The sequence below is a fragment of the Corylus avellana genome, chromosome 1 (genome assembly GCF_965113065.1).
Source record: "Corylus avellana chromosome 1, dhCorAvel1.hap1.2, whole genome shotgun sequence".
Classification (NCBI taxonomy): Eukaryota; Viridiplantae; Streptophyta; class Magnoliopsida; order Fagales; family Betulaceae; genus Corylus; species Corylus avellana.
The window spans coordinates 19,927,734-19,953,781 of NC_142490.1; the positions used below are offsets into that span (position 1 = coordinate 19,927,734).

Here is a 26,048-nt window from a genome sequence, read left to right on the forward strand (position 1 = left end):
GCTCTCGTCGTGTTTGTTTCCCAAAGCCGCCTTCACCAAAAGCCCAAGTTCCCATTTCACTCAACAACGGAGAGAGACCAAAACAATCAAACTACAATGTTGCTTTAAGATCTGCGTCGCCTTAAAGGTCCAATCTTGCAAAGCTTGCCAGTGAGATTGTAAGTTATATAAATTTTCAATTTTTCGACTTTAATTATCATGTCGAATATCAGAAATCTATGAACTTTTCCATAATTTCATTTTCAGACTTTTACAAGAGCAATAGGAAATAATCTTGATAGAAAACGGTATCTGGGGTTTATGTATTTGGATCTGCTGACCCACCGTGGATCTTGGCCAGAGACCCAACGTGGGTCAGAGAACCCTTGTGACCCGTTGATTCTGCCTTCACAGTTCATAGAGAATCCGTCAACGTTGGTGTGTATTGGATTAAGTTCCCTTAGAGTGATCAGAAATTGCCAGAAATTTTCTGGATTGCTTAGACCACTAGAAACTGATGAGGGTGCGGCAGTTGTAGTTATGTTGTGGTTCATATATGGCGTCTTATTAGTATTATGACACACACTTGATGTATGTTAGAAATTAGGGTATGTTTCGTACGTGGAATGGCGGTTCCATTAAGAAAATGGAATAGACTTCATTAAGAATGTAAGAAGGTGGAATAAAATGACAATGACTATTCTTTAAATGGGCAATTGGAATGGCTATTTCATTCTCGTCAATTTTTAATAAAAGTTATTCATTTTTTTTAATGGAATAGTCATCCAGAGTACCAAATGTAGCTTAAGTTTATCCTAAGTGAGGAAATATCAAGCAACTCCGCATAGTTCTTCACGTCGGTGCACGTCATCTCAAATCCTAAGAGCATCTCCAACAAACTCTTTACATAACTCATAATAGTTATATATAGAGCTATTATGAGCCACTTTATTCCTCTAGAAAATGCTTCAAAATAAAAAGTTGTGAAAAATCTCCATTCTCTTCTTTCCCTCTCCTCTTTCTCTTCCTCTCTCTTTGAAAAATAATATTTAAATAAAATAGAAGGTATAATAGAGAGTTTGTTGGAGTGTACACAGAAAAAGTAGAAGCTAAAATAAAAACTTGCACTTTTTCACTAATCATTTTAACTTGTATTGCTAGAGATGCTCTAATAGTGCTGCAATTACCTTCTATTTTTCACTAGTGCAATTCAATAAACGAGTGATGGATGTAAGGATGATATTGCTCCTTTTTTTTTTTTTTTTCCTTCATATTTTATTCTGATACACAATTGGAATTCAAACCCCAAGCCAAATTTTAGTGAGAACAATGTATTTCAACTCTTATAGTTTAGATCCAATAAATTATTATGAGGTTTGCTTTCGAAAATGGTGTTTTTTTGGGCCTTTTTTTTATGGCTATTTGCAATGCCGGTGGGATGATTAGAACAAGGGGGGCTTCAATGTATCCTTGTGAATGATTTCAGTTTATCCTTGCCTTTTCTTTTTCTTTTTTCCCTCTTTGAAGTACAATATGAATGCTGGTTCTCTACGAAATTGGTATATATTATAGTACTATGTTTATGTACTTAACCATCATTCAAAAGAACTAGCATTCGTATGTCCACATACAACTGATTTTGGTCAATTTTAAGTGAAGCAAATATTGTATTTATGCAAGAGAAATGATCTTTTCCATATGTTGTGCATCTCCGTATAGCAGATTTGCAAAAGAAATGTATAGCAGATGTACACCAGATCTCATATATCAGGTCTCTTTATGCTATGTCACCAAATGAACATGTATCATCTCTCTTTATGCTATGTCATGTCATGTATGCAGGAACCTGGCCCAGTAGTTAAGAATATTGATTTCTGCTCCAAATAGGGAACTTCACAATTTACAACAATACTACTATTGATAGATAGCAATATATTTTACATTCAAAAACAAAATTTCATTTCTCTTCATACAAAATGCAGCACTAGATTGTTTGCTTAACGTACTTCACAAGGCCAATCATAGGAGCAAGAAGACCCAATCAACATATCATATTCTTTCTGAGTCCACAAATTGTCATCTAAATCAATAGTTTTTGTCATCTGCAGGGAGGTGCACAACATCAGATATAGCTCCAACCCAATGTAGAAAAGTATACTTGATATGCTAGAAATGTAAACAAGTATTAGATAGAAGAAGGTAACCTTTTGAAGTGCAGCTCGAAAAGCTTCTCTTTCTATTTCCCGCCGCCATTACTGCTTCAATTTTGCCTCTACGTCATCAACTTCAGCCTTTTTCATTTGAGCTTTAATCTTAGTCATCTCTGCAAGTAAACATTCAATCCTGTCAATGAAAGAGAAATGGTAGATGGATACCAACAACATAATACAAAACAAATAGTAATGCTGATAGATAAATAATAGCTACATTTATTTTTGTTTATGAGCATAATAGCTTTATACATGAGCTTTATAAAATGAGTGCAGAAGAGAATTAGGAAACTAAAAAGAGAATTAGTTTGATAGCATCTTCCCATAGCAAAATTGTTTTTTATACCTCCTATGCAGATTTGTATCCATAAGAATAATGAAGAGAAGAAGAACATGATAATGAAAAGTTCAGCAATTGATACCTAGATGATGTAGCTTTTATATATATATATATATTGTGTGTGTGTCGTAGTTGTTTTTTTATTGGAAATGCTCATAGATAAATATCAAAACACTTGATCTCTACAGTACACAATACAAGTATCCAGCACAGCACAATACGTTAATAGTGTGAATAAATGGATAAATAGAAAATGAGGCCTAGGTTTCAATGTTTTGAAATGTGTATGAGAGATTACTTTAGGAATTTAAAAAGGTAGGCTTCTATGCTGAATAGCTTGACTTGACTTTAAACGAGTTCTTGCTATATATGGTGAACTGCCTGGGTATTAAGGATCAAAATATGGGGTTGCATCTGCCATCTCCTTGCAAATCCATGCGATCATTGTCCATCTGAAGCTGCCCTGGGTTTGGTAATGCTAGCCTGGCAGTGTTGGGGAAGTTGTGTCCTCAACTGCAGCATTTGGATTTGAGTGGGCTTCAGGGAATAACAGATGCTTATTCCCTGACCAAGCAGTCTTTTGACCAATCTGCCTTTTCAGTCCCTAATTTCCATATTTGTTTTCTGTAAGTAGTAATTTCCAATTTCAGTTTTGCATGCAAAGTGATCTAGTGTAACTCTTCGTAAGTAAATGTTTCAGTTGAGCAGGGTATTAATGAGTGTGACCTTGACCTAGTCACTGTTATAAATTTTTGTTTAATCCTTCCGTGAAAACTCTAGTATCTTTTGTTATCATTCACTTATTTATTTATTTTTTGTTGTTTGGATTTTATGTTAAATGATCATCAAGGTTAGAAAAGTGATAGATTAGGAGTGCCTTTAGTATATGGATTACATTCTTACACTGTCTACAATTATGCAGGTTTGAAGCAACAAGGCTAATCCACAGTTTAATGAGGAAATTGCATCAATAGAAATGTTTGGGAATTTGGCTCGTTGGCACACACCAATATTAGCTATGACGGCTGATGTGATTCAGGCTTCAAACGAAGAGTGCATGAAGTGCGGGATGGATGATTATGTGTCAAAACCATTTGAAGAGGGGCAGCTTTATTCAGCAGTGGCACATTTCTTCTAGTCTGGTTGATGAGTCAGACTAACATGACTGGTTGTTTGTGAGTGGTTGATCTGTCTTACCCTCAGGATTGACCCCCCAATAGCATTAGAGTTCTGCACCTAATGGCTAATGACAAGCTTCACTGCTTTGAGCTAGCTGGCGGTTAGGCTAATCCCAAGTGGATTTTCTCAGCTTCACGGACGTGGTGATTTCAGAATTACTCTAATGGATGTTTTGAATGTGAGCATGCACATTGGCACCATGTCATATGTCATGTACTCTGCATGACACATTTTAACCATGCATTTCTTTTTTCTTCAAGTAATAATGAAGTCTCATTGACATAGAGTTTACATATATATGATATACGATGGAATATGATACTAGTTTTCTTGTCTTTTAACTATATATATCTTGTGAAAACTGTGAGCATGGGTGTTCACTGGCTTGTTATTTGTTGCCTGGAATCTAGGTGTGTGACCCAGACAACATGTTCAAACTACATGGGAATACTGGAGGAAAGCCATAAAGTGCTTGCTAATTTATCACCATTCCACATTGCCTCATCACCCTCCGAGGACCATGGCAGCCTTTCCTGTATATATCCATTGTTGCTTGTAAACTAGTGTCCCCATGTTTTTTCTTTTATTTTCAGATTTATCGCTTATTGTCCATTGAAGTAAGTAGGGTAAGGATATAAGACTAGAAAAAAGAAACAAGTAGGGTAAGGATAAAATGTAATGAAGCTACAATAATCCATTTTTCAAACACTGTCACTGAATTGTAACATTTAACATTTTTAAATGTTTTTGGCATACCAATAACATTTTGTTGGTATAGTGAAATATATATATGTGTGTGTTGTTGTTTTTGTGTTGGAAATGCTCATGGATAAATAGAATATATATATATATATATATATATATATATATATATATATATATATATATATATATACTACTATTTATAGATGGCAATAGATTTTACATTCAAAAACAAAATTCCATTTCTCTTCATACAAAATGCAGCACTAGATTATATGCTTAACGTACTTTACGGGGCCAAACATAGGAGCAAGAAGACCCAATCAACGTATCAAATTCTTTTTGAGTCCACAGATTGTCATCTAAATCAATAGTTTTTGTCATCTGCAGGGAGGTGCACAACATCAAATACAGCTTCAACCCTACGTAGAAAAGTATACTTGATATGCTAGAAATGTAAACAAGTATTAGATAGAAGAAGATAACCTTTTGAAGTGTAGCTCGAAAAGCTTCTCTTTCTATTTCCCGCTGCCATTGCCGCTTTAGTTTTGCCTCTACCTCATCAACTTCAGCCTTTTTCATTTGGGCTTTAATCTTAGTCATCTCTGCAAGTAAACATTCAATCCTGTCAATGAAAGAGAAATGGTAGATGGATGCCAACAACATAATACAAAACAAATAGTAATGTTGATAGATAAATAATAGCTACATTTATTTTTGTTTCTGAGCATATTAGCTTTATACATGAGCTTTAGAAAATGAGTGCAAAAGAGAATTAGGAAACTGAAAAGAGAATTAGTTTGATAGCATCTTCCCACAGCAAAATTGATTTTTATACCTCCTATGCAGAATTGTATCCATAAGAATTATGAAGAGAAGAACATGATAATGAAAAGTTCTGCAATTGATACCTAGATGATGTTGCTTATATATATGTGTGTGTCTGTGTTGTAGTTGTTTTTTTATTGGAAATGCTCATAGATAACTATCAAAACACTTGAACTCTACAGTACACAATACAAGTATCCAGCATAGCACAATACGTTAATAGTGTGAATAAATGGATAAATAGAAAATGAGGCCTATGTTTCAATGTTTTGAAATGTGTGTGAGAGATTACTTTAGGAATTTAAAAAGGTAGGCTTCTAAGCTGAATAGCTTTACTTGACTTTAAACGAGTTCTTGCTATATATGGTGAACTACCTGGGTATTAAGGATCAAAATATGGGGTTGCATCTGCCATCTCCTTGCAAATGCATGTGATCATTGTCCATCCGAAGCTGCCCTGGGTTTGGTAATGCTAGCCTGGCAGTGTTGGGGAAGTTGTGTCCTCAACTGCAGCATTTGGATTTGAGTGGGCTTCTGGGAATAACAGATGCTTATTCCCTGACCAAGCAGTCTTTTGACCAATCTGCCTTTTCAGTCCCTAATTTCCATATTTGTTTTTTGTAAGTAGTAATTTCCAATTTCAGTTTTGCATGCAAAGTGTCTAGTGTAACTCTTCGTAAGTAAATGTTTCAGTTGAGCAAGGTATTAATGAGTGTGACCTTGACCTAGTTACTATTTTAAATTTTTGTTTAATCCTTCCATGAAAACTCTAGTATCTTTTGTTATCATTCACTTCTTTTTTTTTTTTGTTGTTGTTTGGATTTTATGTAAAATGATCATCAAGGTTAGAAAAGTGATAGATTAGGAGTGCCTTTATTTTTAGCATCTCATAGAGTAGGTTCCCATTTAATCTGTATATGGACTACATTCTTACACTGTCTACAATTATGCAGGTTTGAAGCAACAAGGAGAATCTGCAGTTTAATGAGGAAATTGCATCAATAGAAATGTTTGGGAATGTGGCTCGTTGGCACACACCAAACCAATATTAGCTATGACAGCTGATGTGATTCAGGCTTCAAACGAAGCGTGCATGAAGTGCGGGATGGATGATTATGTGTCAAAACCATTTGAAGAGGGGCAGCTTTATTCAGCAGTGGCACATTTCTTCTAGTCTGGTTGATGAGTCAGACTAACATGACTGGTTGTTTGTGAGTGGTTGATCTGTCTTACCAGGGACGGAGCCAGGAAATTTTATGGGAGGGGGCCAACCAAAATTTTTTTTTTTTTCGGTTCTTTAGAATTTTTTTATTAAAAAAAAATTATTTTGGGTGTTTTTTATGAACTAAAGACTATCATAAGGGCCAAAAAAAGTGAGCATTTAAAAGTAAGGGCCAAAAAATGGACATTTGAAAGTAAGGACCAAAAATAAAAAACCTTAATGGGTATGGCCCAAAAAAATTACGAATAGGGCAAAAAAATTTTACTGGATATGGCCAAAAAATCTAAAAATAGGGCCAATTTTTTTTTTTTTTTTTTTTTTTTTTTTTTTTTGGAGGAGGCCAAATGACTAAACTTAAAACATTACTTTACTTTTTTTCTTTTTTTATTTTTTTATTTTAACTTATAAAAATTTTTTCTTCCTTATTTGGGGGGGATCATGGCCTACCCCGGTCCCCCCCTCCCTCCGTCTCTGTGTCTTACCCCCAGGATTGACCCCCCAATAGCATTAGAGTTCTGCACCTAATGGCTAATGACAAGCTTCACTGCTATGATCGAGCTGGTGGTTAGGCTAATCCCAAGTGGATTTTCTCAGCTTCACGGACATGGTGATTTCAGAATTACTCTAATGGATGTTTTGAATGTGAGCATGCACATTGGCACCATGTCACATGTCATGTACTGCATGATACATTTTAACCATGCATTTCTTTTTTCTTCCAAGTAATAATGAAGTCTCATTGACATAGAGTTTACATATATATATAAGATGGAATATGATACTAGTTTTCATGTCTTTTAACTATATATATCTTGTGAAAATTGTGAGCATGGGTGTTAACTGGCTTGTTATTTGTTGCCAGGAATCTAGGCGTGTGACCCAGACAACATGTTCAAACTACATGGGAATGCTGGAGGAAAGCCATCAAGTGCTTGCTAATTTATCACCTATTCAACATTGCCATATGACCTGCTGCAGCCTTTCCTGTATATATCCACTGTTGTTTGTAAACTAGTGCCCCCATGTTTTTTCTTTTATTTTCAGATTTATCGCTCATTGTCTATTGAAGTAAGTAGGGTAAGTATGATAAGACTAGAAAAAAGAAACAAGTAGGGTAGGGATAAAATGTAATGAAGCTACAATAATCCATTTTTCAAACTGTCACTGAATTCTAACATTTAACACACACACACACACATATATATATATATATATATATATATATATATATATAAGACAACTATGTTTGAATGTTTTGAAATGTGTGTGAGAGAAACGTGAGAGATTACTTTAGGAATTTAAAAAGTTACTTTTTAGTTGAATAGCTTGACTTGACTTTAAACTGAGTGGGTTTCTAAAAAGAAAAAGACAAAAACCAAAATGCCTTCACCAACAAGCTGAGCATTATAGGAAAATAAAAAGGCTAATATGGTAAAATTAGTTTCAGAAACCAGACCAAAATTGAAACTAAAATTAGCATTTTCAATCGTTAAACAAAAGCCTAGACTGTTTTTCAAACAAAAAATAGGCATCATTTTGAAAGTTCTTGACATGCAAGATGATGGAATATTTCACATCCAATCTAAATTAGAGGTGGAAAACAAATTCTCAAAATTGCCAAACACCAATTTACTTATGGTTTCATGTGACTATCAATGCAAATCCTCATTTTTACTTGTTTCAAACATAGTCTATAGTATCAAGGTAAAAAATTTTCATCTCCCATTTTAATCACATCTTCAATGTTCTAAGGTCGTGAAACTTAATCATGAGGATGCACTATTCAATTTGCAATAATTCTAGTTCTATAATTTTATGCAGAAATCTCTAATATGATATTGACACAATGTGTATCCCAACATTAAAAAAAGAATTACTTAAACCCTGTTTGGTATTGCGTTAGAGACGGTAAAAAACATTTTCAGAACTTAGAAAGTTATGTCAAACAAAAAGCTGTCATTTTTTATGAAAAACAAAATTTTAAAAAATTATTTAACTTTTATACTCTAAAAATGGCCAGAATGCAATTATGAAAAAAAGCTTAAAATTGAAGTGTTTAAAAAAAATAAAAATAAAAAAAGAAAGAAAAAGAAGAAGCTCTTTTTAACTATAAAAATAAAAACTCTACTTCCTAACTCAATATACATGCTCTTAGCAATGGAACTCTTCACTCTATGTTAGACTTGCGTCCAAGAGTTGAGCAAATTGCAAAACTCTCTCTTTTTTCCTCATTTCTTTTGCCAAATGTATATATATATAAAAAAAAAAAACAAAAACCAAAAAATCAATTATTATTTCTAAAAAGATTTAAAGGTAAGCATCATTATGTTTGCAATTTTTCACTCCCTATGTTTTCCAAGTGAAAAGTATTAATTAATTCCATCACTCCCTATGGTTGCCTAAGTGAAAAGTATTAATTAATCTCATCACATATAATTGTGAGATCCCAAGTCTTTTAGATGGAAACTAATTTCATTTTATTTTTTTATTTGGTCATGAGGAAATATCATATAAAACTTTCTGGTCATAGAAAGTCAACAAGAAAATATAGTATTTATTGTACTACATATAATACATTGAGAGCTTGTCTTGCAAAATCGAAGTGAAGCGTTTGCTCCTTAGAATTCTTACAAACAGATATATCATATTGCACTTGACTTTTTGTAAGTAAATGGGGCGTTACATGGGAGGGAAAAAATATTGAGTTGCTTAATTCACCTTTAAGCTGTACACTTTTAAATCTTTCATTTTCCTGTTGCATCTTCAAAGGATTTGCTTTACCCTAATGACAAACAAGAAGATAGCATATATGAGCTACTAAGAAAACATAGTACCAAAGATATCCAAATGTTACATCATGATAAAAATCTAAACTTACATGGTCAAAAAGTGTCTTCTTTTGTGCTTTCAAAATAGTTTCTGCAAACTGATTTTTCATTATTGCTGCACGGAGAGCCTTCTTTGGTGACTGTTGTACATCTAGACATCCTTGGGGAGCAACAACATATGTGGCAACAATTGTGTGCTGAGAATTAAGGCATGAGTTTTCATCGTCCAAACCACTTGTAACCCCTACACATCATCACCAACAACAAGCCAATAATTAGATCATGAAGAAATACTATAAAATATGACATATTTATGGTAAAATAGAAACAATTACTCACCATCAGAATTTAGATCCAAATTGTTCATTTGGGTTACTGACAAGTGTTTTGTCAAGCATGCTTGTTTGGATGCAGGTTGGTTGAAAACCCAACCAGTTGAATGAGTCCTTTGTTGTTTTAAAGTGGTGGAGCACTCTGAAGCCAAACTATGATCAATCATTTGTTTCTTCACTCTTTGATATTTCATCAAGTCGGGAGCCGCACGCTTATGAGACTTAAGCATAGAGGATTTTTCTTTGAAATTCACACCCAACTTCTTTTCGCCATCAGACTCACTAGGCATAGCATTGTGCGATAGCCCACATGATTGCATACCATGAGTGGCTTCTAGTCGTTCCGAGGAGAGTTTGACCAAGACTTTCTTCAATGCCAAGGATTCACTTGTACCCATAATGAGAAACTGCAAGAATTAAACAAGGCTGGTTTTCAGGTGTTGGGCAAGGCAACAACCCTTGCAAAAGATTTTTCAGCAAATAAGCAACACAATAAATTATTTGTTGTGGGATTGCAAATCCTAAATGAACCCAACTTGAACCCAACACCACCGGTCCTACAGTTCTTGTGGGATTGCAAATCCTAAGTTTTCATCTTGATGAGGTATGCCTCTGCTTCTTCCAACAATTTTTCCAATCTCTCAGATCTGGCACATCAGTAAAAGCCAAAAAAAAAAGAAAAAAAAAAAAAGAAGCTCATGGTCCTAGCAGCCGAAATGATGATAAGAAAGCTCCAAACGACACAAGACACTATAATTTAAAATTTTGCCTCCGATTTCTTTTCCAGGGAGAGACCGAGAGGGATCGTTTCTCTCAACCCCTAACCGTAACCCTAATTCAAGCCCCCGTTCGTCCCCGTCGATTATTATTTAAAAAAATGCGAGAAAAATTAAAAAACAAATAATAATAATAAAAAAAAACAGTAAATGAGGGTTAGGGCATGAGCTTACCTCTGTATTTCGATGGCCGTGTGTCAGAGACAAAGGAATGCAAAAAAAAAAAAATGGAGATTCACAGTCACGCAGTGATCGGAAACGGCGATCGGTTGTGAGAGAGCGAGTAGGAGAGAACTGAGAAAGTCGGTGCTGTGCTGTTAAGACTCGAGAGTTTGAAGTCGTATAGGAAGGCTTTTATCCACGCGTCAGGCAGTGATTGGGTAATGAGGTATTGGGGCCCCGTACGTAGCTTTGGTCTGAAACACCCAGTTAAAATGACTAAAAGGCGCGCGAAAGAGCTGGGAACGTGGGAACCAAGGCATGTGGAACGACGTGTAGTTTTAAGAGCATTCCAATCTACTCTCCAGGAGGAATATTTATTAATAACAGAAAAATAGTCGTTTAACATTTTTTTTTTTAATTTCAAAATAATATCTATAATTCTCATTAAAAAAATGTAGTGTACAAATAGATCCTTAATAAAACTTAACTATATTTTTGTTACTTTTAATTAAAACTCACAAATAGGTCAATAGTTTTAAAATTATAGAGTATATATGGATGTAAGTTAGATCAAAATATGGAGTTTATTGAATTCTTCCAATTTATGGCCTACTATACGACCTGTTATATAAATGAACAAATGCATATTTTTGCTATGTATATAGCAATAGTATGATTTGCACCCTACTGCATGCGACGGGGACTTTTTATAATTGATCAAGATTCTTGCACTTAGAATGCCTAAATTGCTAGCAATTTAAACCCTAAAAGTATAGGGGATCTTTGTTCTTTTACAAATTTCCCCCCGACATGAAAAATTGTAGAATCCCTAAGAGGAGAGGGGCTTTCTAACCGAAAAAACTTGTTCGGACAATAAGCCCATGCTTGGCCAAAGAGAGGATAAAAATTAGTTATAAATCAGTCTAATAAATTGTCAAGTGTCCATTAACATGTGAGCAATTCAAACCCTAAAGCATAGGGGATCCTTGTTTTGTTACAAATTTTTATCTAAAGAGATGAGGACATGAAAAATTGTAGAATCCCTAATAGAGGATCTTTCTACCTGAACAACTTGTTTGGATAATAGGCGCATGCTCGGCCGAGGAGGGGACAAAATTTAGTTACAAACCAGTCTAATAAATTGTCAAGTGTTCATCAACATGTGAGAAGCACTTTTTTTTTTTTTAAAAAAAATAATGCTATTAAAAAAATATGAAAAACACATGTTATTAAAAATATATATACTTTTCACATATTAAGGGATACTTAATAATTTATTAGACTTATTTATAACAATTATAGTTGGTAGCTAATTTCTGTCCATAACGAAGCCATATCATACTTGGTGCCAAACATGCCCTATCTGGGACCCACAACAATTGTACAGACAAAAACTTTCCCGCCATTTGGGGGCACAATCACTCACATTGTTTCGCTTCATAAAATCCTCTCTCCCTCTCTCTCTCTCTCTCTCTCTCTCTGTAAATGCTCTAGTCTATAATCCAAGATTAGGGGCAGTTTGGTAGCAGCTAAGTAAAGCATTTGGTCCCCAGCTCAAACCTCGTACAGGTTGAGGAGCAACATGGGGATTCAGGGGCTGTTGCCGCTGCTGAAATCGATCATGGTGCCAATCCACATCAAGGAATTGAACGGCTGTTGTGTTGCGGTCGACACCTACTCTTGGCTCCACAAGGGTGCCTTGTCTTGCAGCAGAGAGCTCTGCAAAGGCCTACCCACCACCAGGTGTGTTTAAATAAATACTTAGATTTCTTTATTTAGTTTAACGTGTCAATGGTTTTGTCAAATTTTTGGATATGGGTTTTTCTTGGTAAGTGCTCAAGTAATGAAAAACGTCTCTTTTGCGTAATGTAGTCGAAGATTCGATGATTTTATTGAATTGGGGTGATTGTCTTCTTGTCTTGGGCATTTGATGCATTTTCAAATGCCCCAAACCTAAAATCAACTCTCGCACAAATCTCTCTGCTCTTCTATGGGTTTGGATTATCTGCCAAGAGGGCTTGAGGGGAAGAAATGGAAAATGGGTTCTGTTGAAAAAGATACTTTTGTTAAATTTTTTATGTATTTCTTTGGTTGAGTTGCGGAGAGGGTTCATCCTTTATTGCCCTGAAACGCACTCTCTGGTGATTTTCACTAAAACAGTACCATGGTAAGCAACCTTGCATCACCTTTTATCCTCTTTGGGAATGGGGGGAATGTTTATCTCAACCAGTTTTGCACTTAACTCAGTTAAGCCAACCACTTGCAATAGGTTACATATGAACCTCGAAAAACTTATTTTCGACAGTTTCATTTAAAGGAGATAAAATATCAGTGTTATCATCAACCAAGAGAAATTATCTATAATGTGTCTGGCAAGTCATTTTATAAATCAACAAATGATAGAAGTCAGTGTTTCACTCATATTTGCGATATCAAATGTATGTAATTCTTATGCATTTTGTATCTGATCTTTCAGGCACATTGAATATTGCATGCATAGAGTGAACCTGCTACGACATTGTGGTGTTAAACCTATCCTTGTATTCGATGGAGGTCTTTTGCCAATGAAGGGTGAACAAGAGAACAAGCGTGCCAGGTATGTTAGATATCTTTTGAAGTTTCACCCCCACTTGCACTGGTAGTGTGCCCCTTGTTGGTCTTCGCCTAACTAGATGGCTGTTAGTAGTGGACAATGCAACAAAGCCTTATTCTAACTTGTTGGAATTGGCTTCATTAGTTCTTCAGCTCTGTTTAGATTGCTGAGTATCCAACTGTTGTTGAAATATTATTTTTACTGTTGTATCAAGCTCTCCACTCAAATTAAAATTTGTTTGTATAGTTGAACGTGACTGATTTATGATACTCTTCCTAACCTAAATAAGACAGACAGAGTTCAGATTGGTATTTGTTGTTTTAACATTTGGTTGTTTGGGTATGTGTTAAGTACTAGAAATGGTTGATGAGTTGGACAATATGTAGTCACCAACTTGAGCTCTAGCTGTTCTGCCCTCATTATCACTTTCTTGCATGGGGTTGAAACACTTAATTAAGCCATTTCATTATGAAAAAACTTGCTCTACCTGTAATACCTCCCACCTCCTCTAATGAAAAAGTTCCATTGTTTTAGATGTCTCCTTGATTTGCCTCCAAAATACACAATATGGAGCTTCTCTGCTGTTTGACACGTCTTGTGTTGTTTCTTTTCTGCTCTCTGTACTGAGATCCAATGGGTTTGGACATAGATTATTTGACTGCGAAAGGGGTTATATTTACGTTTTGATTACTGAAATTTGAGTAGTCATTAAAGCCTTCAGCTAAAGAATTTTTGTCTACCTGCACATGCAGGACGAGGAAGGAAAATCTTGCACGTGCTATTGAGCACGAGTCCGGAGGAAATTCTTCTGCAGCGTATGAGTGCTACCAGAAAGCTGTTGATATTTCACCTCTGATTGCACGTGAACTAATCCAGGTAGGATAAAGGCATTTTTGAGGCACAAGAGTAGACTAATTCTCCAAAAGGATCAGATCATGAAATAGATTTATATTTCTAGATGCTTCTTCATAATGTTATCTTCTTTCCTATTGACATTATTTCATATGGAAGGTGTTAAAACAGGAGAATGTGTCGTATGTTGTGGCTCCTTATGAGGCAGATGCCCAAATGACCTTCTTGGCAATCAGCAAACAAGTTGAAGCAGTTATCACTGAGGATTCAGATCTTATACCATTCGGTTGTCCCAGAGTGAGTTAAATAGAAGTCGATTAGTTTAATTTCCTATCTCATTACAATTTTTGCTATGATCCATAGAAAAATCTTATTCTATTCCTACTGTTTTATGCTCATTATTTTAACAATTTGTTTGAGACGCTTAAACTTCTTTGTTGAAACCAGATTATCTATAAAATGGACAAGTTTGGGCAAGGTGTTCAGTTTCAATATTCCATGCTCCAACAGAACAAGGATCTCAGTTTTGCAGGTTTCAGTAAGCAGATGCTTCTTGAGATGTGTATTTTGAGTGGATGTGACTACTTGCAGTCATTGCCAGGAATGGGCCTGAAAAGGGCTCATGCATTAATTAAAAAGTTCAAAAGTTACGACAAGGTGAATTTCATTGTCATTGCACTTGATAACTGCATATGTTTAACTAGATAGACCAGGAGTATATGCATGCAAGCACACATAAACAAAAGATAATAGAAAAAATGGAGAGATACCAAGAAATGCTTTTGGTTGTGAGCAGAAAGAAGTTTTTTGGTTTCAACTGGCTTGCAGATTTGTTTTCGTCAGAAGTCGTTAAATTCAATTTGTGAATTATTAATCTTTTTGATGCATTCCAAATGTTGATTCGTTCGATATAGGTGATTAAGCACTTGAGGTACAGCACTGTTTCTGTTCCTCCATTATATGAAGAATCATTCAAGAAAGCAATATTGACTTTCCAGCATCAACGAGTTTATGATCCTATCAATGAAGAACTTGTACATTTGTCCGACATATCTGATAATGTTGGAGATGATTCGGACTTCCTAGGCCCATATCCTTTATTTACTCTGCTTTTTTGTCTAATTCTCTGCACATTTTTGCTCTAATAGTTGAAATGCTAGAAATCATTCCTTGACATGGGATACATTGATATCACAACATACAGCGAAAGGCATAGCAGAAGGTGATCTTGATCCATTTACCAAAATGCAGTTTCAGGTACATCCTCTCTCTCTCTCTCTCTCTCCCTCTCTCTCTCATTTTCAAGGGCAGTTGCTTTGGGATTCTTTGTACAATTAATTAGGTGACCTGCTTTCACTTGTGCTCCAATTAGCCTATGTTGGAAAGAGAGAAGAAGAAAAGCATAAATGGAAATTTACTCAGAATAGAAAAAGGAAGATTTTAAGGGGGCAGTTTCTTAAGAACCGTATTAACTAAGGGAGAGTTTGTTAAAAATCATATTTAGCTAAGTACTTATACATGTGCATTCATAAACACAAACACATTATGTCTTTAATTAATCTAAATCCATACTGTTACTACAAACTTTATGACCGGGCTTAATCTTATATCCTGGTCTATATAATCCAATATTTGTGAATCAATTAGAAAGTGCAAGTCTTGTATCTTGTGTATGATAGTTAATCTTCTTTTCAGTCTGTTGATATCCCTTGTTTGACTATAATCTCTGTTTTATCCATCTGCATGACTTCATGACTTTTCTTTTTCTTTTTTTCATACTTCAATATTTTAGGTTGATGTTTCTCAAGCACTGAGGTGTCACCAAACTCTTTTTTATTCTCTGTGGGTATTAGAATGCTGTTATATATCCAATTAACTCTCATCTCTCAGCACATTAGTTAGTTTTATCTTAATTACAATTGAGAAATGTTTGTTGAACAAGTTCTGAAAATGAACTATTAAGTGCTGGACGTGTAGTTTATAAATGATATTAATATAGCAAAGCAGAATAGTGAGAACTTTCAACTTTATTTTGATACCTATATGGTCTATATACGGCATTGGAGATGAAAACATTACTTTTGACTTGGGGAATTGAACTAATTAATTTTGTTACACTTTGCTTAAAGTTTGCTCCTCACTACTTGTGATTGTGCTCGACTTGTCAATCTTTTGACAAACAGGGAGTGAATGTTAGTGCTGACACGGTGCTTAACAAAACATCCCAAAGTAAACAATTTAATCCTGATAGCGTGAAGAAAAAGCTAGATTTGCCGGTTCAGAAGAATCTCTTGACTAAGTATTTCTGTATCCTTTGAAACCCTTTTTTCTTGGCTTTGATCATATCATTCTTTCTTTCTTTCTTTCTTTTCTTTTTGGTTTTGTTTATTGTAAGTTACATATCACATTTTAAAAATTAAGTACAGGAGTTTCTATATGTATCCTGCCATATGTTTTCTGGTTCATGTATTAGAACCAAAAAATGCTAGGAGCTTGTCTTGTGATGCGGGATCACTTCCTGTAGGGATCTGGCCTGTATCTACCATTTTTCTTGGAACCACATTGGACAAACTTTTTATTTTCCTTTGCACGTAAGCTGCTGGTCTGTATTTGGACAAATTATAGGTAATTTTTGCAGTCTTAAATTCATCGAACAAAGTTCTCAAATAATGGTTTTAAGGACTAAACAGGTATCAGCATGTGATCTATGGCAGAAATATATTAGGGAGGTTAGAGTGTAAAACCTAAGTAATAGTTTATAAGTTTATGGCACCACTGAGCACCAAAGGTTTCCTTTACATTTTTGTTCTAGTAATTCAATTTTCCTTAACGTCTAAAGGCTTTGCATCCCTTGAAGCAAAGAGAAAATTCAGGGCCCCACGAACATCACCTAATCATGCAATTCCAGAGGATAACTCTCCTCTTGTTTACAAGGAACACATCACGTTGGAGGCTGCTGCATGTAAAATGAACTGCTTGCCAGCATCCCTGCTTGACCCCGAAAACATGGCCATTGTTTCTCCTGCTGACAACCCTGTGAGTGACATGAACGGGAGTGGTGACAAACTTCAGTTGAATATCACGTGATAGTTGATTGTTAATATCTTCTTAGACCGAACTTTGATATAATAAGTTAATTTCTTTTTCTTTCTTTAGGTAGAAGATGGTTTCACCACTGAAATTCCAGAATTTTCAGAATCTCCAACCTATGGTAAGGCTACTGTTTCCCTTAAGATCTACATATTCAATGACGAGTTTACATGGTACTCACTTGCTTGAATATTGATTCATGTAAAAGATATGGTGTCTGAGACAAGAAATCCAAAACAAACTCTACAGCAACCCAGGTATTCAATTCATAACCCTTGTACAACATTGCATAAGGAGCATGAATGTAAGAATGTTCCAGATGCAGTTGAGGGCGAAACAAAGACAGGTACAAGAAAGGTCGTCATAAGAAGTTCTTACTTTCAGCGTAAGTCTGAAAACCAGAAGGACCCAAACAATAAACAAGAGAAGGTCAAGGCTGATGATGTCGCTGATACATATGAGAATAACACACCCGTGGATGCTTTTTTCAGAAATAATGATTTTAGGGACAAAGTCATGAAACGGAAGACCTCGTCAAATGACTGTTCTCAAAAAGTGGGTGCTCTCACTTTATTCTTTTAGTTATGTTGTGATGGCACCTTGAATAATCTTTGTACTCTTTATTATTTAAACTGCTTCAGGAAAATGTGCAACCCAAGCAAAGGCGTACAGATGCACCTCTTCTCGATAATGGTATGTATCAATGTCAAGAGCTATTAATGAACTCTATCTGAGAAGTAAACTTTATTATTGCTTTAATTTCATACTTTTCATTGAGCTATGACTCTGAATTCTTTGTTTTCAAGTCTGTGCTTTACTAAATTAGACTTATGTGATTAACGTATTTAAGCATGGATGTGATTGTTTGATCTTATGCTTGTTGTCTTGCTATATGAAGCTTTCTTTCTCGTTTAATAAGTTCTTATTTTATTTTCAGTTGTCATTCATTTTTATGGTGGTACATTTGAAACCTGTTATGGTCCCAGAGTACATCTATAAATGCTGAAAACATCTACTTAGTTTAGTTAAAAGCTATATCTTTTAGTGAAGTCCAGCTTTAGGTTAATGGACTGTCAGCTATATGCAGTAATCCCTCGAACTCGGTTCATGACAATATGTGAGAATTATGGGACTTCTGTTTAAAGGAATCATTATATGGCATAATGTTACGTTGCTTGCTTGCAAATGTGTTCGTCTAATGTGGCACATTCCTCTTATCAGATGAGCACCACTGATATATGCAATCCTCTTATCTTTGCACATAAGATAAAAGGAATCCTTCAAGACTCATCAGCTTCTAGAACGATTCCTTTTTTCATGATAGCATAAGATAAGAGGAATGTACATATAATTACGGTATTAACGTCATTGATGTTGAAGAATAGAAGCTCCCTTTATGTTGATTGATCAATGAATGCACATGAATTTCTTAAATGATGCCTGTAGTCAGGGTTGTGGCAGTGATCCATCAAAGAAAGCTTAAAATGGTACAACAAATGCAAGGTGGCTGGATTGATATGGTCCGTCCAATCACCGACATTGTGCAGGCCAGGGAAAGAACCATCTAATAGGAAGTTCGTTGCATTTGAGTTTGGGCTGGGAGTTAATACACTGATCAACTAGCATCTAAGATATTGAACATCTGCTATGATGAAGGTAGAAATGATAATAGAGAAACTTGTAATAAAAAGAGATAGTGAAAAGATATCCTGTGGAGGAATACAAAAGGGATGAATAGGATGCAGTCTATTGTATGGGAGGATAAACCATCCGGATGAGTAATTAAATAAAGAGAATAACTAAAGAGAGGATGGGAATCATATGGCTTTACAGAAACTGAAAGGGACGGAGAAGGGCCTTAAAGGCATATGATGGAGAGACCAGAGGGAGAAATGAGAAGCTTCAGCTATCAGATTAGGAGGCAATACAGTAGAGCAAACTATAGAAGAATGTAAGGCACTGTTTGCATTGAGGAAAAAGAGAAAAATAAAAAATTAATGAATGGCATTACACAGAATATTTGACAAATATAGGTACATGGTTGCATGAACCTGCATTTGATTTTAGAGGTACATTAAGATTCTGTAAGTTGATTTGTGTAGCTAAGTTGTTTTCTTATTGAGTCATGCCTTCGTTGCTAAGTACTAAGGCTGGTCTGTTCTTGATTTTTTTAACATAGTAGAAAAGACATCTTGTATGTTTTTTTACTCTGATAATTGAGCTCTTAACCTTGACAAAAACATTTGATATGTTTCATTCCTTTTAGGTCACTCCGTTCCTGACTTCAGCGAAACATCTACAGAGACAAAAGCTGAAGAAGGAAAGTTTGGATCCAACATTTCCCATTTAAGCCGTTATTCAGAAATAGCAGAAAAATCAATGGAAAAATTCGTTTCAGTAATATCATCATTTAGATGCTCCTCATCTGGTTCTCGCGCCAGTGGTCTCCGTGCTCCTCTGAAAGATGTTCGGAATACTTGTACCAATAGGTAATATACCTTAACCTTGATGCCAAAATTTTATTGCTCGTGACTTTTACTACTAGCATCATGATCTTTAACTTGGTGTATTTTCATTGAAGGCCAACCGTTGGCAGAGACTTTAGCCAATTTGCATATGCACCAAAGACCAGGAAAACTGAATTAGCATCTCGCAGAGGCTGAATTTGGATTGTGTTTTGCATAATGTTTTTCGGTGGGATCCATCTAAGTTGCAACAGGTGCTTTAAAGTCTTTTTTCTTTTACTTTTTTTTTTCTTTCTTTCCTTTATGTGATTTTAAGTGGAACTCAATTTATTTTCCCTTGTTTATCTATCTACTATTGCTGTTTTCTTCTATTTTTGTTGATTACTGTTTCCTTCTGTTTAGGCTCACTTGGCTCTGGGACTTGTTTTAGATTACTGGACGCCTTTGGTTACATTGCCACAAGCCTCATCGATGTGTTTGTGTTTCTTAATCATATTTCTGTAATTTTTGACGTTTCTCTTGTTCTTGTGCTTTAATTTGTGAAAAATTCTTTCTGATTGAAACAAATACAAAATGAAGTTGATTTCTCTACAATTGTCATTGTTCACCTTTATTGTGTTCAAATGTAAAAGATTTGTTTCAGTTCATGTTGTGCCATGTTCCATATAGTGTCATCGTTGAAAGCAAAATCTGCATTACAGCTGCTTGTTATCAACATTTTACCATTAATGTGATAATGACTATCCCAGTGGTTTTCTCTTTGAGCAATATCACCAGACATAACATGAGAAAACTACATGCAACAATAGGCTATGCTCAATTTTCCCTTTCATTATTTTGATGTTCTTTTGGATTCAATAATAGTTTTTGAGACATTGCCATTTCAATTCCTTGCCACATTTGAACAAGAAGCTTATCAAACTGCTCATTGTTCAATATCAGCGGAAAAATTATGAAATTGTTTCATTAGACAAGAGATCATTAAAACTAATGGACATATGAAATGAACACTACTGTGGTTGTACCACAACTAGATAGGCACTTGAGGCACACCAGCTTTGGAGTTTGATTCCATATTGGAGTTTTCATAAAGTTCATTGTAGTGCTAATTAACCTGCGCATATTCTCACTAGATAAGTCGCTTTTATTGGCTGTGCATCCCTCCGCTGGTTGTTGTCTCCATTAGAGATCTTAGTCTCCCTTCTTTTCATTTCTTTTTTGTAGCCCGTTATTTGTGTTTTTGTTAGTTCATTTGCCCTAAAAGAAAGTTCTTACATTGACATACAGAGAGCATAAGGCTTGCGGTGGCGGAACTACCCAAAATTTTAAAAATTTCTCTAAATTATATAATTTTTTTTTTTTTTTTTAATGAGATAGACCTTCCAAAATTAAATCTTTACCCCCATATAGCTATTCTCAGGTCAAAAAAAAGAAAAGATGATTTCATCAATAAGTTGGTTGGATTTGGAAGCATGTTTAGCCTATTCTACAATTAATCTCAGAGGATAAGGTTGGCAATTATAGACGTTTGAAATTGACATTGCAGTTAAGTATAGGAATGAAGATGATTCTTTCATTCATTCAATTATCTAAGAAAGTCAATTAATCTTATCTGAAATGTACTTTGTCAAATACGACATTTATGAAGGATAAGGTATTTGGAAGTGTTACTCAATAAATTAATATCTAAAAACAGTGATGAGGATTGAAGATGTCAAAATCAATTTATACCTAACACCCAAACACGGCCTTAATACTTCAAAACTTCCTGGAGTGCACTCCAACGGCATCCACTACAGCATCCCATGGGCAACTCCTCGTATGTGCAACACGTAGCACCATCGCTTTCCATGTGTATGTATGTATGTATGTATGTATGGGTTTTCACTCCTTTTGTATGATATGATATGATACCTACATCAACCTTACTCAAAGGGTTTTCTCTCTAAGGAATACGGATAATGCCACCAAATTATTCTGTGGACCTCAATCTTCTTGCCAACCACATCAACCCTTACTCAAAACAACTCTTTTGATAGAGAAATGCCGATAAAAAGGCGGTTTTTAGTACTGATATTATGTTAAATTAGGTTGAAGGAAATTCTTTCGGCAAAGTCTATTGACTTCAGAACATATAATTCTAATATTAATGTTTTTTTTTTTTTTTTTTTAACATGTCCGCGGGAATGGAGATTCGAACTAGTGACCTCTAGTAATAATCACATACTATAAAATACATGTGATAGTCACATACTATAAGAACATATATCACGTGCTCTGTTAATCATATTAACAGAGCAAACCTCTAGTAATTTTGTGATCGCCTTAAGCAGTACATGTGAAAAAACTGTACAAGCAAACTTCGAGCAATACGCCTTCTGTTTGGACAGATAAAGGTTCCATTAACGATCCAAACAGAAAATTATTGAAAATCTAGATCTCAAACTAATCCAAATCTAAAAATCCTAATCATCACATCCCAACAACCACAGTTTTGGACCAAAAAGATCAGAAAACTTTCATTATATTGCTTGGATTTGATTGAGTCAGCAAAAGTAACAATATAAGATCTATTTGACTTTCATCTTTTCATCATTCCTAATTATAATTAATTAATGGTTTATATTTCATTAGTTGCAGTTTGTTCAACTTTATGACATGTTAAATAGTCGTTGAACACGTGGCACTGACACATGATGGGGACCTGGCGATCCACACGTGGCCTCGATGTCATGGATTTTGTTTGGATTCGGATCCAGAAATTAATTGTGTCGTTGTACTAAATCATTGGTTCATTGTTGTAACTTGTAAGTTACAATAATACTAAATAAATAAATCATTAATATATATGATTGTCTACTTATGTCTTTAATGCAAGTTGTTTTTTTTTTTTTTTTTTTTTAAATCATTGATGTCTTTTATTTAATTGAAAAAAAAATGGGTTTAAAGAAACAATAGGTGTTTAAGTTTTTAGTTGTACCAAAGTTATCTATGAATTGAGAAAATTCAATGATTATAACAGATTTAGGTGAATTTAATTTTCACAACTAGTTTCTAGTAGGGCTTGGACTTTAAAACAAGTTACAATTAATAAATGAATTGTCCTATTCATCTTTGGTAATTTTCTCATAATCTTCTGTTTTGCTATTTCGTTTAGGTTTCTTTTGGTTAGTCTCTCAGCGGATGATGAAGAATAATGCTAAAAATTACATTTTTATTTTATAATTATTTCACAATACTAATTTGACAGTTTTATTCAAATCTTGGATCAGTAGTTAAAAAAAAAAATCAAAAGATTGGCGGAAACTATATATCGTATAAATATTGTGCGATAATTCTTAAAGGAGCCGGAAGATTCGTAATGCTAAAAGAGATGCTAATTTTGAGGCCCATGGTCTTGCAAAGGCGGCCGTCATTCAAATCATGAATATGGTATGGATCTAAGAAATTCCTGAGGGTATTCGTGATAATCCTAAGGATACTCTAGTTTTCTTCAGTTTGAATGAAGAATGAAATTTTGTCAAAAAATAAAAAATAAAAAATAAAAAATTATGTGATAATTGTTGGATAAGATTGTACTGATTCTAATTTCCCTTCTTTAGATTCACCTCAAGAAAAAAAAGGTCAAATAAAGTGCATACTTTCTATGGGTTTGAATCATTCAATGGGATTAAAAATGTAATTGACTGAGACTTACAACATATATTGCACTGCTAATAAAAAAAAAAAAAATTAAATAATTTAGTTAGGGTTTACAATTTACATGTATGTCTTTTTCTCTCATAGTCGATCAAAATGGACTCTTCAAGAAATGCAAATGATGTGGAAAGATGTGGTAATAAAAAATCTAAATGTTATTTTCATTATACAACATGCTACTAAAATAGAAACATATATAAAATTCTTGATAGTCCCAAATAATTAAAAATTTCCAACATGATTATTTATTAATAACATTTCTCTCAATGAAATTAAGAATTCGATCAACTTTCACATTAGAATTCTTGACACGCAAAAAAAAAAAAAAAAAAAAAAAAATCTTTATGGTTATATCTAAAAATGTCCAAATTCTCAATTTAAAAACCATTTAGATTTTTTTCTAAACTGAGCGAGAGAAAATTCTTTAAATTCAATCTATTAAATTGACATTTATTGTTAAAGCGTGTGATTCTTACATGAAATTTAATTTTTAATAATACACCTAAAAATTTCACACTCTAAAACCAACTAAAAATATATAAACTAATTTAAGTAGAGATTAATCACACATCAAAACAAATGAGAGGCAGATGAGTAGATCTGCGCCAAATAGACTCAAAATTTAGATTTGCTGTTTAATTTGAAAATTAGTTATAGGTGAACAGATTTTGTTTGAGTCTAGAATGTAATACGTCATCTTTGTCGCTTGTAACTTCGTAACTTTGGCTATGATTACTTCAGAGCTTTTATTTTATATTATTTGAGTTTTATATTCGTTTATCAATGAATGAGACTCAAATTTTTTTTTTCTAAAAGAAAAAAAACAAGTGAGAGGTGAGTTGAAATTTGTGCCACAATTTGCCAAATTTAATAGTAAATTAATTAAATAATTAATGAATGCCAATAAATAAGTGCTCAGAAAAATAAAAAAAGAAGGGCAGTACCATTATTGCAATAATGCTACCCTATACAGCTACAGTGTCAGCCATGATCAACCTCCATATGCCAGAATCCCGGGGGGGCATTTTGTGGTTGCAGATATACAAATTAATTGATTATTGCCCCTAAATTAATGGCCATACCCCAGTTTTCAGACCTTTTCCTTTGTCTTTACGATATAGGGTTTTTTTTTTTTTTTTTTTTTAAATTAATTAATTAATTATTATTATTTCAATTTAATGAACTGTGTGGATTCTTTGTATTGCAAATTTGAAAGAATTGTAAAGGTTCTTAATTGGGGAACATAATCCTCTCTGGTTCTTGTAAATGAGAGAGCAGATTTGTCCTTTCATATTTTGAAAAACAAATAAGAGAAAAGGGGTACGGGAGGCTTGGAGCAGCGACGGAACTAGAACTTTGAGTAAGGGGGAGGAAATTTATTTTTGAGAGCTTACCTTATATATATATATATATATATATATATATTTTATGGGTGTTTTAAATTTTTGGAGGCTCAAGCCTGTTGAGTTATCCTACAATATGGTTGTGGAAGGGACTGATGGTCAGTTTATAAATATGCGAGAAAACCTCACCTCTTAACTTAGCTTTTGGAGTTGAGATAGACTCAAGACTACCTAACACTAGTATCAAAGCCCGAGTTTACCAATAAGTCTCGGTCCAACAATTTATGGAAGAAACGGGTTATCGCTGCTCCGATTCAAGGCCCGATGTGTGAGGGAGAGATTGTTGGGATTATCTCACATCGGTTGTGGAAGGGGTTAGTGGTTACTTTATAAGTGTAAGGGAAAGCCTCACCTCTTGAACTAGCTTTTAGGTTGAGAGAGGCCCAAGACCATCTCACAAAGCCCCCTAAGTTCCGCCCCCAAAAAAAACTTGTTTAATACATAGTAAAAAAGAGAGGAAGGATTTTAGCCATAAAATTTGTGGAGTGTGAAAGGTAAGTTTTTTTCTCTTAATTAGCCATTATATTCGTAAGCCATTTTACTACTATAACGAGGGGAAAAAAAATGAAGAAGCCTTTGTTACTACATTTCCTTTCACACTGCGCAAGGCGTTCGGATTTGTGCAATGTGAAAAGAAATGTAATTTTATTGTTATATATTTGAGTTTTGTTTTTTTTAATATGTTCAATTCTTTGTGCTATGTGAAAAGCCACGTTGATCATAAAACCAAGAAAGAATTTGATTTGAGAGTAGACTTCAACTAGTAATTTGAGGGGCGAAAAAATGATTTGGGGTGGACGAAAAGTGAAATATTAGGGATAGAAGTGGATTTAATAAGTGTTTTTTTTTAAGACTTTTAAAAATTCTTGGGGGGACAATCATCCCGCAAGCATGTATGTGCTTCCGCTCCTGGTTTGAGGTACCAGAACAAATAAGCTTTACGCTTTAGACAACTTGAAAACTTCCTCAAAAACCCTAAAATCCAAACTCCCGGCACCTCTCTCTCCATCTCTCATTTTTTTTCCGAATTCTAATAAATATATTAAATCTCCTTGATTAGGGGGCGTGTTTATAAGTAGAAGCTACCTTAAATAAACAAAAGGAAACTATGTTGGTCACTCTTAGGATCCCAAAAATTCTGTTGTCACACTGTCCCCTAAAGGTGATAGACTCAAAGATCAAAAATTAATTGATTATTGTTGTCCTTGTTGTATTAAAAATAAACAAAAAATTAAATTATGTTAATTAATTATGGGGGGCCCCAAAAATCGGGTGTTATCTAGTGCTTACAAGTTACAAACCCATAATAATTATTAGTTTATTATCTAATATAAAGGATCAACCTCGAATTTCAACCCTTTGCTTTTTTTTTTTTTTTGGAATATTAA

The 26,048-nt window shown here is 34.4% G+C and overlaps 1 protein-coding gene and 2 long non-coding RNA genes across 5 annotated transcripts; all 3 read left to right on the forward strand.

The window, feature by feature from the left end:
- Positions 1–4: 4 nt before the first annotated feature.
- On the forward strand, positions 5–6,495 carry LOC148588075 (uncharacterized). The gene is made up of 3 exons (XR_015909824.1): positions 5–158; positions 3,452–3,886; positions 6,192–6,495. It is a non-coding gene; the product is annotated as an uncharacterized LOC148588075 (long non-coding RNA).
- A 365-nt stretch (positions 6,496–6,860) lies between these two features.
- Positions 6,861–7,624, forward strand: LOC132168475 (uncharacterized). Its single transcript, XR_015912776.1, has 2 exons — positions 6,861–7,067; positions 7,323–7,624. It is a non-coding gene; the product is annotated as an uncharacterized LOC132168475 (long non-coding RNA).
- Positions 7,625–12,003: 4,379 nt separating this feature from the next.
- LOC132168479 (exonuclease 1-like) lies at positions 12,004–20,165 on the forward strand. Of its 3 annotated transcripts, none has more exons than XM_088517964.1 (15): positions 12,004–12,301; positions 13,035–13,154; positions 13,904–14,027; positions 14,163–14,300; positions 14,451–14,660; positions 14,918–15,092; positions 15,187–15,260; positions 16,187–16,310; positions 16,843–17,039; positions 17,160–17,214; positions 17,302–17,648; positions 17,735–17,786; positions 19,360–19,582; positions 19,675–19,812; positions 19,961–20,165. In XM_088517964.1, exons 1-14 carry the CDS (start codon positions 12,141–12,143, stop codon positions 19,754–19,756), a joined length of 2,082 nt encoding a protein of 693 aa, XP_088374090.1. In that variant the 5' UTR covers positions 12,004–12,140; the 3' UTR covers positions 19,757–19,812; positions 19,961–20,165. The 3 variants fall into 3 exon arrangements, with proteins under 3 accessions (XP_088374090.1, XP_088374092.1, XP_088374091.1); XM_088517966.1 differs by having other exon boundaries at positions 17,164–17,214; positions 17,343–17,648; XM_088517965.1 differs by having other exon boundaries at positions 14,175–14,300.
- The last annotated feature ends 5,883 nt before the right edge of the window (positions 20,166–26,048 follow it).